At 41.1% G+C, this 14250-nt stretch overlaps 1 protein-coding gene across 1 annotated transcript in view; it reads left to right on the plus strand.

Annotated features, from left to right (window-relative positions):
* Nucleotides 1-214: 214 nt before the first annotated feature.
* The window catches only part of PPP1CB (protein phosphatase 1 catalytic subunit beta), a 29639-nt gene continuing 15603 nt past the window's right edge, over nucleotides 215-14250 (plus strand). Inside the window, exons 1-2 of the mRNA XM_037405008.1 lie at nucleotides 215-544; nucleotides 13008-13139. Of these exons, the coding sequence (XP_037260905.1) occupies nucleotides 493-544; nucleotides 13008-13139 (184 nt within the window). The 5' untranslated portion in view covers nucleotides 215-492. The remainder of the gene's footprint in view (nucleotides 545-13007; nucleotides 13140-14250) is intronic.

The following is a 14250-nucleotide window of genomic DNA, read 5'->3' on the forward strand; positions in this document are numbered from 1 at the left end:
GGCTCGGGGCGCGGGGCCGGGCAGCTCCCGCACCGGCAGGTGACGGGCACGGCCCCACCGAGCGACGCCCACGGCACGGCGCGGCCGGGCGGTTACCAGGGGACCCGCGGGAAGGAGGCAGGGCGGGCCGGTGCCGCGCTGCGCATGCGCGCCCGAGCCCGCCAGCACCCTCGGCGCCTGCGCGGTGCCTGGAGCACGGAGCGGCGGCGGGCGAGGCGGTCGGGCGAGGGGGCGCATGCGCCCTGGCGGCTTTTGAGGCGGGGAGGAGGCGCAGGGAGAAGGGGTGGCCGCTTCCCCCCATTTAGCTGCGAGGGAGCGGGCGCGGCGCTTTCGGCTGCCAGCGCGGGAGAAGCCGGGCGGCCGCAGGGGACTGCTGGAGGAGGGTGGGGGGAGCCACTGTAGCCGCGGCCACCGCTCCCTGCTCCTCCTCCTCCGCGAAGCGCCCTCCACCCCGCCCTCTCCCCGCCCGGGACTGAGTCTGGTGGCCACAAAATGGCGGATGGGGAGCTGAACGTGGACAGCCTCATCACCCGGCTGCTGGAAGGTGAGCGAGGCGCCGGGCGGCCCCGCCTGCCCGCCGCCCTGTGCGGGCACCGCGGAGGGCGAGGGGGTACCGTCGCCTCCCCCCGGCCTCCCCGCGGGGCCCGGGGCTGCCGGCGGGGTGGGGGGAGCGGGCAGGGCGGGCTCGTCCCGCGCTGCGGCCGGGGGAGCGGGGGCAGCGCCTCTCCTGCGCCGCCGGGCGCGGGGTGGCGGCCGGGAGGGCCTGGCGTGCCTCGCGGGTGCCCGGCCCCGGCCCTGCCGAGCCCTCGGAGGGGGGGGCGCGGTTCGGCGTGCTGGCGGCGCTGGTGTGCGCGGGGGTCCGGCCTCCCGCGTAGGTGAAGTGGCTGCCTTCCTATTTAAAAGGGGGGGGGGGGGGGAGTCTCTATTTCCTTCTTCCCTTTTCCACCCCGCTGCAGCTGCCTGGCTGGGGGGCGAGCTGGAGAAACCTGGCTAGCGGAGGCCGCGTCCCTTCCTCAGGTTCGGTTAGTCGCAGCCTTGTGTGTTTAAAATTACGTGTACGAGCGGCGTTAAGTATGGAGCTGTGTGTACGTGAGTGTCGGTGGAAGCAGAGGGGCTTAGTGCGCTGACATTCCTCTGCCTGCCTGCGGGGCAGCCTCCAAAAGTGGCTGTCGTGGATGGCTAATAAATGCTGTGAAGGGTTCTGTGTGTACTACATAGCCTTTCTTTTAAATTAAGGAGGAAACTGACTTCCTTTTTTGGAAAAGCTAGCCTTTTCTTTTTATTTAAGTTATGTCTTGAATGTTTAGTCGTCTTAGACTACTCCCATTAATCTTTAATTCCACATTCAGCTAAAGCACCTGGTGTATTGGAGATGAGTACATGCATGGGTATGTGCTGTTCACTTGATTGCTGTACTCCTCGGATAGTTGGGTCGCTTTGCAGAAGGCATGTAAAAAGGAGCCTATGGAGTACGTGCAGTTCTGGAAGTGAAACGCGTTAAGTCTGAAAGTTTTGTTCAGCTGAGTTGGTGCAAAGCAAAGTTTTTAGGACTTTGAGGACTTTTTTAGTTGTTGCTATCTGTTCTCTTCAGATGTGAAACTTAATTATAAAGAATAAAATCAATCTTTGAAAATACATAAAGGCTTTGGGTAATTGTGTGTGTTTGTGATTTAAGGTATGCAGTGTCGTATCAGCATGTTTCTTCATACTACACTTACATCATCAAAATGTATCTGTAGTCACCGATACAGATAAAACTCCCTTTTCTGGCTGTTGAAATCCATATTAGTAGGTAGGTTTTTAAGACAAACCTAATAGTAACCTAGTAAACACCGGCTTCATAGTACAGATTTTTTTGGGACATTGAAATGCGTGTACGTGTGGTTGTGGGTTTTCAGAGAGACTCTTTAAAAAACGTGTTTCGAAGGTACTTTTTGCTCATCAGTGTAGTTATGTAAATATAGATTGCTTTAAGAGGGGATTCTGCAGTGTTTTGGTTTGCAACTTGTTGGATTGTTCTGCTCCCAATTATCCTAAAAACTAGTCTGCTTATTTTTATTATATAACTAAGACTTAAAGTACGTGTTCCATACCTTTTACATACACCATAAATACTTGTGTTACAACTTTCTAGCTTTTGGGTTTATGATTGGGTGCCTTGTGTCCAAGCAACCTAATCTCTGCTTTGTATTCCATAGTACTTTAATCTTTAGTATACCTATGTGCAACTTCTGAACCAAGCTTTGCTTACAGTTTTCATCTGTTTCTGTCTGTTTCACTGTCTGAGCAGAGATTTGGAAGATTCTTCAGGGAAATGGGGTGTTTTTTCTCTGCTTGTCACCTACTAACAGTAGTAGGAGTGCCTTGTACAGGATCTTGTATCTGCGAGGGAATAGATTCTTGCAGGTTTTATTTTGGGGAAAAAAAAAAGCCACCCAACTATTAAAAGAATGCATTGTATATGAATTATTTTTGCTTCTATTTAACATCTTTTATTTGTTGCACTGCCAGCGTATAGCATTTTAAGCTGTGGTTTGAATAGTAGTGTTTCACAGTGAAGCTTTTTTTTGTACAATTAGCAGCTTGCATTCTGGAGCTTATGCTGTTGCTTAGCTGACCTGTTCTGGTAAAGTGAGTATGAATCCCTCCCCATGCTGCTTGCGCAGAAAAATTTCTATTGACTCTTATCTCTGGAGCAATTAATTAGTTTAAAGCAAGTTTTTTTGGCTCTGCTTCAACTTTGATTTAAAGGATAAGGAAATAATGACTTCTAAGCTGTAAAAATGCACATTGAAATAATAAAAAGACACTTATGAAATGTTTTCATGCAGTACATATTTAGCACTTTTAGTTAAAGTGAAATGGATAGCTTTAAGTTTGAATAGCAGTCTACAGTTGTCTCTCAGTGGCTGCTGCACTTAAATTTTAAAGGGTAGAAAATACATATCAAAAGCTGAAGCAACAGTAAGCTTCCCTGCTGTCATAAGGTTGCTGGTTGGTGAGACCTGTTTCTAGGCTGTGGTATTAGCTGTCATGAGTTCTTGCTCTTCAGTAACTGTTTTTACCTTTGTTGCTCAAGACAACGTATCTTTTGGGTTATATGACACATTAACTTGCCTTTTGATTGGAATTACCTACTTGGATCATCTTACCTTTCACGTGTGGGATTTTTTTTCTTTTGTTTCTGAGATAGTGATATGAGGTGGCCTGTAGCCAGGCTGCTTGGAAGAATTCATGAAGAACTTCTCCCAGCCCTTAATATCTGTGCATGCATGCTTATCTTGAAAGTGTACTTGTTTTAGAGCTCTTAGACCAATTAACTCTTGCTAAACTGAGGATAGTGTTCAGAAAGACTCAGCTGAACCGTGGTGTGATGCATGGTGATAGTCTTTTAGGATGTTAGCTTTTAAATGCCATGTTCTTATGCATATATCAAGTTCTTATCCTCTTTATTCAATAAGTGGTGAATTTGGGAACGGTGAGAACTTGTTTTGAATTTGCTTTCTCTTGCAATGTGTCTAGTTCTTGGTTACTAATTACTGATAACCTTATAAATAACTTCTGTTTGGAGGAAAATTATACTGTGTGGATAAAGTCTGACCATAGCAATGCTTTCTTTTATTTCTTCTACCTCCAGACTTAAATTCACATTCCTGTTTCTTTACTAGAAGGGTGAAGGGAGATGCTAGTGCTCTTAGATGTGTGTCTGACTGATCTTGGAGATACTTTGAGCTTTAGTATAAGATATATTTTGATAATCACTCGAACACAAAATTCCAGAGCTTTTCTAAAACCACTTTTGGACTCGTATGTGACCGTGAAAATGAATAAACCAAATTAGGCTTAAGACCATTTCCTTCTTGCATTGGTGTTCTGAATTCTTTCTAGTCATGGATTAGGGTTAATTGGTAGATGATAGCCTCATTTTTGCATCAGTGTGCTGACTTTTTGGGTTGGTTTTTTTTTTCCTACCTTCCCAGCTATGCCATCTGGTGGATAGATTTTCCTAGTCCATTCTAGCTGTGGACAGCACAGGAGTATACACACACATGACACTGTCATGAGTACAGCAAATGTGGAATATAGAATCATAGAATACTTTGGGTTATAATTTATAAGGGACCATTAAAGGCTATCTAGTCCAACCCCTCTTCAATGAGCAGGGACGTAATCTTTAACTAGATGAGGTCGCTCAGAGCCCCATCCAATCTGGACTTGAATGTTTCCAGGGATGAGGCATCTGCCACCTCTCTGGACAATCTGTTCCAGCGTTTCACCACCCTCACTGTAAAAAAATTCTTCCTTATCTGTTCTGAATCTGCCCTCTTTTAGTTTAAAACCATTATCCCTTGTCTTGTTGCTACAGGCCCTACTAAAAAGTCTGTTCGCATCTTTCTTAGAAGCCCTGTTAGGTACTGGAAGGCTGCTGTAAGTTCTCCTGGGAGCCTTCTCTTCAGGATGAACAAGAGAAGTAATTCCTCTTTCAATGCAGTTTTTAGCCTCCGCAGCTGAAACTGCTACTTTTTTGTGTTATGTTTTGCCCCTTTTATGCATGCCATGTATCTCTTTGTGGGAAATGCCCTGAAATGTGCAAAAATCCTGAGCTAGATGAATAATACCAGGCTTACATTTAAGCCTGGCTGTAAGTTAATTCAGACTTCAGTGATGTGTAGAAAATTCCCTCTATATCAAAGCAAGGATGCTGGAATAGGTGTGACCTTACTTGTAAAAAGCGCTGTGGGTGGTGTTAAGTAAGACTGCTGTATATCACTCTGGGTGTTAGGCTTCCTGTGCTGTGTATGTCTCTTAAATTTTCTAGGTATAAGGCAGCCCAGCTGGACTGGATGTTCTGCACTTTCAAATATATAGGTATGTGTCTTGGTAAACACCAAGGAGTTTACCATGTGGAGGAGAGGTTGTATTTGGAGAAGCCCAGACATATAGCAGCTTTAAATACAAGCTGTGTTTTTGTGAGAAGGGTTTGTTTATATAGCTGTACAAGCAAATATACCTTGTCTAGGCAAGATCCCTTGCTCTCCTAAATCTAGCTAACTGATTTAAAATTTGATGGAACTTAATATGGATCTGCTGTAAAAATTATTTTTGGTGAGGCTAGGATGACTGCTGGTGCTCAGTACCAATCCACCAAGGAAGCTGGGAAATAATAACCAATAAGAGAGTTGCCAGACTTCCAGTAGATGTGGAAAACTGTTATTGCTTCAATGCTCAGGTCGAAGTGTGATTTTTTTTTTTTTTTTTGATTACCTTAAAAGCTGGTTCTGTAGTATTCTTACTGTGTAGTGATGCCTTCTAAGAAGGCTGCAACCTTCATTTTTTCTCGGAGATTTTGTAGGTTGTGATAAAGATAGAAATTTGAATATTAATTTGATTTTTCAAGTGGAAGTTGGATTTTAAATGCTCATGAAATAATTGATATTTTCCGTACTTGTTTTAAATGCTATAGACCTACTGGCCTAATGTATTATGGTCAATAATGTATTTCTTGTTTGGTTAGTGTCTTAACTAATTAACATTTCCAGCCAGCCTGGTGGTGTGGTGTATTATACAGTAGTAGTGCTTGCAGTTCCACAAGCTCTGTAACTGATACTGAAAAAGTCAGTTGTAGAGGAGGAAAAAAAAATAGACCTTAATGATCTGTTGCAGAAACATAAACCGTGGAGGTGAACTTTGAATAAACAAGGGTTATTACCTGGTTTAGTGTGAAATCAGTGGGTAATCTGCTGTTAGAAAAATAAACAGGGAGAACTTAATAAGGAGTTTCTTGTGATGGATGTTTTTGAAATAGTCTTTAGAGAAAGAAAATTGGCAGTTTTCATATGTTTCTCGGAGGACAGGTATTAAACAGGGATAAGGGATAGAAAGAAGAATTATGATTGTTTCTGGGTTTGTAGAGCAGTGCAGGTATTGACCAGTTTAGCTTCGTAAGTGCCTGAAGAATAGGATAGTTGGTTTGACAAATTGCAGTGAAGGCCAAGAGCCCAGCATCAGGCAGTGTGTGCTGGTGTTCCTTTGGTCTGACTGTTTTGTCACTTGAAGGCTACATGATTCAGTAACTTTCGTTTAGATATTCAGCAGCGCAGTTTTTACTTGAGTCATTCGGTGTTACTCACAATACAGCTACATTGTAGTATAAAAGGAGAAAAACACTGGTTTTGTTTAATGTAGGTAAGAGTATTTTTAATACTTATAGTTGCAATTAAAAGCTCATTAGCGACCACCAAATGTAGGCATGTAACTTTTTTAAAAGGGGGAAAAAAGCCACCCACCACTCTATGGTTTAACACCGTGAAGTCAGGCATACTATATTTGGCTATTACTCATAGGGTCAGATGCTGTACTGAAGTGAAGTGGGGTGGGTATAGGGGATCTACTCTTAACTACAACCTGAGGTACCTCTGCGGTATGTGTCTGGTTCAAATGTGAACATAGAAATAAACCTTCTTACTGCCTTCTCTCCACTGTTGCGTGATTTGTCTTAGTACATAGGCTAGGTCGTCTTAGTTTCACAGCACCATTTTCTGTGTGTTTAGTGGGGTTTTTTAATACCAGCTTGATACAAAGCTTTTGTGTGTATATCCAACATCATAACATTAGTTAAATACCTGAGAAATTGAAGAGGTGTGAAAGTTATGTTAAACTGTAGCTTTTTGTATTATAACTTCAGTAACTTCTCTCCTTGGTACTTCTCAGGAGTTACTTCATAACTTTGTAATTTGTCTCTGCCTTCCTTAAAACTTAGGAATTTCATCAGCATTGATTTAGAGGAAAAGAAAGTCCAGCTTTGAGAAAAACTGAAATTCTTTGTTTCATGAGATTTTTATGCTAGATGAACTTTCCAAGTGGACTAGAACAGGAATTGCTACCAGTTCATATCATACAGCATAGTGAGAGTCTTCTACCTTAAGCTTTGGTAGTTCAGTGAGTTTTAGATTCAAGTGTAATTAAGCAAACACTAAGTATAGACCAACAACACGCGTTAGGGTTACACATTTTGCCTACAGAATGGAGCAACTAACATGATCTTGTCCTTCAACCTTGAATTCAGCAGGTCTTGGAGCTGTGGATGATAGAGAATGACAGAGACTGTCAGTTTATGGAACATCTGTGTAAGGAAGCAGCTAGTGGTTCATGAAAAGCAAATAAAATGGGGGAAGATTGGTGTGGGGACTCTTGCGTGTTTTCAAGGGCTTATTTGGGTATCTCCTGAAACAACTTTACATACTAGTTCGTAATGAAGCTCCTTCTTCATGAGCATTAATACTGCTGGATAGTATATATTTTAAGAATGTAAATTCAAGTTTGGGTAGAAGAACATCGCTTTGTTGTTTGGTTATTTTCCTGGTTAGAAATTAAAGGCTTGGGCAGCCTCTTACTGTGCAGTGAATTTGTTTAAGTCAGTCCTGCTAAAATGAGTTCACAAGCAATCACTGTGTTCTTCAGCAAAACACTTACTATCGAGGGCATCCGGTGAAGGCAGATTTATTAAGATGTTAAGATTACTCGGATATAAAAGCACAGTTCTTCAGCAAAAATCTCCTTCGAAGGCTGATTCTTCTATTTTTAGTGGGAAGTTTGGGTGATTTATCCCTAGGAAAGATACAGGGCTTTGCTGTGTACACCATACGGACAAGCTGTATATTCAGCAATATGCTGCTTAGTGAATTGAGCAGAGCTCTGGAGGGCTTCATTATTGTTGTCCACCAGCGTAATGCATGGATGAAAGCCATTCCAAGCTTAGGTCTGTTACAGCAATTCTGAAAGTTTGGAAACTTGTGTTGCTGGCTTAACTCTCAGTGTTTTGCTGCAAGATAGGGAGTGGCTGCTTCTGGATGACAGCTGAACAATTTAAATAACAGAAAATATGTTTGAGGAAGTAGAAGAAAATCCAGTGTCGTATTCCTGACTTAAAACCATGAAAATACGTAACTTTGGTTTTAAAAATGCTGAGAGCAGATGACTTCAGAACACGTTTCCAAAGTCAGTGTAGGGGCTGTTTTTAGCAAGTCATAGGTAATGGCACCTTTGACTTCCAAATCCATTCTGCTTCTACTATTGAGAGGCTGTTAAGGATTCATCAAATACTCCAAAGTACTTTAAAGTACAAGAAATAAATAGGTAAATGTTGTAGTTAAATGTTTGGGGGGTGGGGGCGTGGGGCATGTAAGCTTGTGGGAATTGCTTCTGTGTAATTTGTAAAATTGCATGCTTGCAGTCTTGTGTTGTAGTTTGGGGTTTTTTTAGATATACTCTGGCAAAATAGATCTCTAAAGCTGTAATTTCAGAAATAAGCTTGGCTGGAGCTACTGTGAGAAGAAGAACCAGATGCGTATTCCTTCACTAGTTCTAGCCCAAGTTCACATGGATGTATTCTTCAGCCTGGGGAACTATCTCAGTCCCTGTTGTGTTTTGGTTTTTGTCTTTGTACTAGAAAGAAAAGATCAGATCACTAGTGCAGTTTACTGTGTGGCCACACAAATGTATTTGCTTGCCAAAAAAGCTGAGTGTAGGGAAGGAAGCAGGTGGCTTCTTAGCAATCATCCTGGCGCAGTTTTTATGAGGCTTAGGAGAAGTCTGTCTGGGTTTTAATGTTATGCTAAAACCATGAGTGTTTTGTCCAGTGAACAGGACATGTCTGGTATTAGAGAGCACAGTATAAATGCTTAGGACAGCTGTGCATGCCACAGCTGACCTGGTAAGTGAAGAAGCTTCCATTACTGATGCCCCAAAATGAGCAGGTTAGTTACTGTTTCTGGTGTGCCTCTCACTCTTAAGTGTGACAGTGTAGGTTAAAAGTATTTTCTCCAGTTCATGGAAGGATAAGGCAAGAAGTGGTGATCATAGAACTTCCGACAGCCAGGTTTTGACCCAGTTTCCCTAGTGTTACTCCATGCCTCCCCCCCCCCCCCCAATATTGCCTTACATAATCTGCTACTCTAGCATGAGTTTGGAGGGATTAAAACAAATTACTAGTTTTGCTGAAGTTTTTATGTCCTGCTGCTGTGCAACTCATGCTTAGATTACAAATTGCTGTTAGTAGACTTGCTAAGGTTGCTTATCAAAGCTTGTGTAGATGGAGAGACCATTTTAATATTGGTAAGAGCAGCTTTTGGATTGCTATTGTGCTAAAATAATAGCCTGACAGTAAAATGCATATAGATGCTCGTAGTTCTCTTTATTGCCTTCTATGTCACTCTGATTTAAGCTCCTTGCATCAAAGGCTTGTTCTGGCACAGTACTACATGTGTGGGATTGTGTATTACAACAGGAATTGGTGTCCCTACTGAAGACTTCTGTGTAAATCAAAGCTTGTTTACAGCATCTGTGTCTTAGATGAAAGAGAATTCATTTATGTCTAATGTTGAGATGCAGTTTCTGCTCTGGGTAAATGACAGCCATATAAAAATGATGGTTTTCCCAATGCTCTTAAAGGCTTTTTGTGAGCTATGACTTGCATGTTTTAAGAGTGGTTAGCTCAGGTAATTCATAAATGAGTCTGAAAAACATCACTTAAACTCTTGATCTTGTTCTCATAGCCTCCTCTTAAATCTGTTCTTGGGGATTTGGCTCTTGAAAAAACATGGTGAGAGATGCTTCTGTTTACAATCTGTACAGTGCTCAGCTGAGTCAAGGAAACTTGATCAAATTCAAGTTGTAATGTAAGCTGGTGAAAGATTTGCTTAGTCTTTCTTATGAACTTGTACCACAGCCTGTGGCACAGCTGTTCAGGTGATGACTTGGTGAACTTTTCAGTGCCTTTGTGAATCCATTGTAGTGCTGAGGCTCTAGGGTCACAGTAGCTTCTCATTTTTCAACACGTAGTACCCTTACTGATGATTAGGGGGCGGTGGGAGAAAACGTCTTTACTCTTAACTATATTATTGGTGATTATTCCTCATCAAACCCCAGGCTCTGCACTACTTAAGTGTAACTGAGCTTACATGTTTGCTATGTGGAGCTGCTGACTGTTTGGGTGGAGGGTGCCTCTGCAAAGGTGCAGTGGCCCAGATTTGTACCCTTCCCAAGGGCTGGAACTACCTGCAGTCATTAGGCATGTGTTGTCTCATCTTCTGAGAGTGACATACTTGCCATAGTTACAGAAACTTCTCTTATCTGGAGAATCTAAAGTCTGGTAATAAGTTGCTGCCCTGTTTGTTGGTTTGTCTGTTAAGGGCTTGCAATATTTAAGGCTCTAATGTAAAAAGCAAAGAACTACACTATGGCAGTTAATTTTGAAGTCAGGAGTTGCATGTTCGCTGTGTCTTCTGGTACAAAAATCCAGCAGCACTTAAAGCCTCAAACCTGTAATGCCGTTGTTCCAAGTTTAAACCTCCCTTAGAGTTTCAAAGGGGGCTAAAGGCTGGTGTTCTAAGAAATATTGATCAGATCAAAGTTACTTTAAGTATTAAGTCAAGCAGTGCTTTCTTTGAACTGCTGTCTCAATTTTGGAATCTGTGCTTGGTGTGTTGCTACTTACAGTAATATTAATGTTCTGTATGGTGGACTTTCCTGGGTTTGAGTTCTGAAACTAGAGTAGATTCAAAAAATGTGCAGTTACATCACTTGATTTTAATCTACATGAAATGGCTTAATACTGGTGTTGCAAAACATGAAAATAGTTAAATACAGAAGAGAATTTAATTGTTTATCAAAATCGGCTAAAAGAATGCACTGTTTGTAGAGGAAAATAGAGACTGAAAAACTAGTTGTGCTGCATGCTTCTTGTGTGACCCCAATTGGTGTGGCCTTGATGTTGTAAGCCATGGGTTTAAAATATAACAATTGTTTCAATAAAATGATAGCATTTGTGATGTTAAGACTCTGCTCTTTCAGGTGGGAGCTTTATTATGTATAGGGACAGTTTATTTTGCCTATCAAAATTGTTTCTGGTCTCTGAAAGGGATCATTATAAGCTACTGGAATGCACATGTTTGAACAGATAGAGGTTATTGGAGCATTTTGGCACCTCACAAGTTGGATAGTGAAGTTCTGTGCAAAGCTGTCAACCCTAAGATATTTTTTTTGCTAATAATCCCCATGGGGCTGAAGATATGTCTGTAAGTGCACCACTTAATAAACTTTTGAAATGTGATGAAATGGAAGCCTTTAAGCATTTATTGTTTTCTAGTCACCCAGATTTTGTCCAATATCTGCCATTATATTAAAATACAATGTGAGCCAGTCTCTTGATGCATTGAAGAATAACAAAAAAAAAAGTTGCTAAAAAGCTGTTTGCTTTCTCAAGTATAGTTGAAATCTTTAATTAGCAAAAGGAATGTGACTTACCATATGGTAAATATCACCTGGTACTGATTCAGAGTTTCACTGAAAAGTCCTGTATGCCACACAGCCTTGTTCTTGCGAGTTTCTAATGAGCAAAATATTTCCAGTGTATCCTTACTGCAGAGAGACTATCCCTCCTGGTATTTTGGCACATAAACTGAACTGTCCCAGGATTTAGTTTCACATTGCTTTCCTGCTTGAGAAAACCATTCTTTTCTGCCTTTTCACATGTTCCTGTGGCTGCTTCCTGACCTCAGTTTAACAAGTGTCTGGTGTTTATTAAAAATAAAAATTCATTGGTCGGTTATGCAGTTACACTGGGAGAAGTATGCAGTGATAACCAGAGCAGAGCTTTTTGAGCTTAACACTTTGGACTGTAGTACTAGGTAACCTAGGACAAACTGTTTCATCTTTTTTCCCTATTGCACAATGTAGGTAACGATACTGATCTCCTCTGTAAGGTGTGTTTTCTAGGAGCTAAGCAGAAATAAAAGGAAAAGGGAGGTTATATTTAAAAAAAAAAGAAGTTGCAAGCTTACCTCCTCTGTTTTGGAGAGCAGAAGCAGGCAATCAAGGAATTTACTTGATGTGTGTAGAACTAGTTTTTTGCCATTGTGTTCGCAAATCTATCTTACTAGACTTCCTGAAGTTGCAGCTAACATTTTTACAAAGTAATGTCTTTTTATGTTTGAGTTTGAAAGCATTTGGATTTGAACTGCTGAAGTTTTGTACCACTTTCTCTTGTAGGTACTACCATGATTGTTGCTGCCATCTAAAGCAGATGGCAGAACAGGATGTTCGCCGGTTGTAGACACTGATACATTCTGGCTTACTAGTTTGAACTCTGAAGTTTGGTTCATGCTGAGATGTGAGACTGAACTGGATCAGCCAAAGTGCAAACACATTTGTTCTATTTTACTGCCTCATTAAAGACACATTAAAGCCTCTAACAGAGGAATCCTACAGATATTTGTGGAAGGAAGCAGCTGCAGATGAACTTGCCAGAGGTTGTTGGTTGGAGTGCAATGACATGTGAATGCTTTTGAAAACTTAGTGCTAAATATAGATCTGAGTACCTGAGTTACTGATTTAGGAATTCAGTTTCATTCTGATTTGGCGTCTTTGGACATAAAGGTTCCAGTAACTTGAGCCATTATGTGGCTTTTTATATGAATGCAAGTTTCATCAAACTTCCATAGTTTTTAGTGTGATGTTCCCAGTATGGCATTTCAGCTGCTAAAAGTGTAAATATGCTTGTGGCTTTTTCTTTGTATTTAGCTACCCATGTTGAACTCAACAGTCCTAAAGAAGTTTATTTTGTGCTAATGTAAAAGTGTTTTCGGGATCTTGATTCTTGGGGGTTTTTTTGTCTGTTGTGAATACTTTAGCATAATGTTAATTTAAACAGTTTTTGAAATTGCTGTTTATCCAAATGTGGATGAAAGAAAGACTTGAGTTGTTCTCTTCTGAGAACCTGATTTAACAGGAATGCATACAGACCTTGAAGTACAGGTTACCACAGACAGTATCGGAGATAAACTTTAGACTTCATTGGAATCCAGAATTCCAACACATTTTGTAGATACGTTGGAGTGTGCTGCTGCCTTTTTTGTGGGATATAAGTTCGAAATACAACTTGTCTACATGTACCTGTTACTGTGTATCTGTGTGATAGTTACCGTCAATTGTTGAACATCTCATTTCAGTACGAGGATGTCGTCCTGGGAAGATCGTTCAGATGACTGAAGCAGAAGTTCGGGGCTTGTGCATAAAATCACGGGAAATATTTCTTAGCCAGCCTATTCTCTTGGAACTAGAGGCACCTCTGAAAATTTGTGGTATGTAAACTTTATATGTATGTGTTTTATGTAGGTGTTTTAATGTAACTACATTACATTATGTATGCTAGGTGGGTTGGAAGGATACAGATAGGCAAGTGACCTTGATTTGGGTGATGTGGATTAGAGCAAGGTCTTCACAATCTTAAATATAATTTTCATCTTGGATTGGATTAAGTTGAGTAAAGGCAGCTAGCAGTTGATAGGTTGCTGATGCTCCTGGTACTATATAGGAGCAAGTTCCATTGGCAATAAGAGCTACTTGTACCCTTGTCTAGTGCAGATTTTGCAACTTGTCCTTTGTACTTCCCTAGGGACTGCTTGCACAGAGCTGCTGCTCTTTCAATGGCTATTTCAAAAAGCAGTTAGCTGCTTTAAAAGGCAACTGGTTTATGTTGTAGTTGCTCTCTTGAAAGCATAAGCAAAACAAAGATCTTTACATATTGTGAAATAGAACACTTGAAAATAGTATTGAAGAAAGCATTGTTAGGCTTACAACTGAAAAAATAAAACTGGATGCAGGCTTAAATTAGGCTTAGTTAACATGTAATAAAATCCTTGAGCTTTATAGGAAGTTGTAACGAACTTCGTTATTACTGTTAGATGTGGATAAACCCAAAATGTGTGTTCTTTTACCTTCTTTAAGCCTTTGTAAGATACTAGGCTTCAGAAGTATGCTGTTGTTAATAGGTATGCAAGCTTGTAAAAAAACCTATTGTTAAAAAAAGCATTGTACTTAGTATTGTAATAATCCTTGAAGTTATTAACAGCAGAAACAGTCTCAGAAGCATACAGTTTGTTGAATTTGGCTTCTTAAAGTGTCATAGTATTAAAATTGAAGCAGTCTTTGAACTTGTTACTACTAACGTGCAGAAAGATAGATCAGCTTCTTCCTGGGCTTCCTCCTGGCAGACATTAACATAGCACTCTCTTACATTTAGAGAGGATATTACCAATTTACAAAGAAAAAAAAACAAAACAAAAACCACTAATGGCAAAGTCATTTTAAAATTACTAATTACTTGGTAGGGTGGGGAGGAAAAACCAGACCACCTTGTCTGACATGAAGGTAAAAATCCAGCTTTACTATGTTGTGTTTATGCTACACTGA

The sequence above is a fragment of the Falco rusticolus genome, chromosome 12 (genome assembly GCF_015220075.1).
Source record: "Falco rusticolus isolate bFalRus1 chromosome 12, bFalRus1.pri, whole genome shotgun sequence".
Classification (NCBI taxonomy): domain Eukaryota; kingdom Metazoa; phylum Chordata; class Aves; order Falconiformes; family Falconidae; genus Falco; species Falco rusticolus.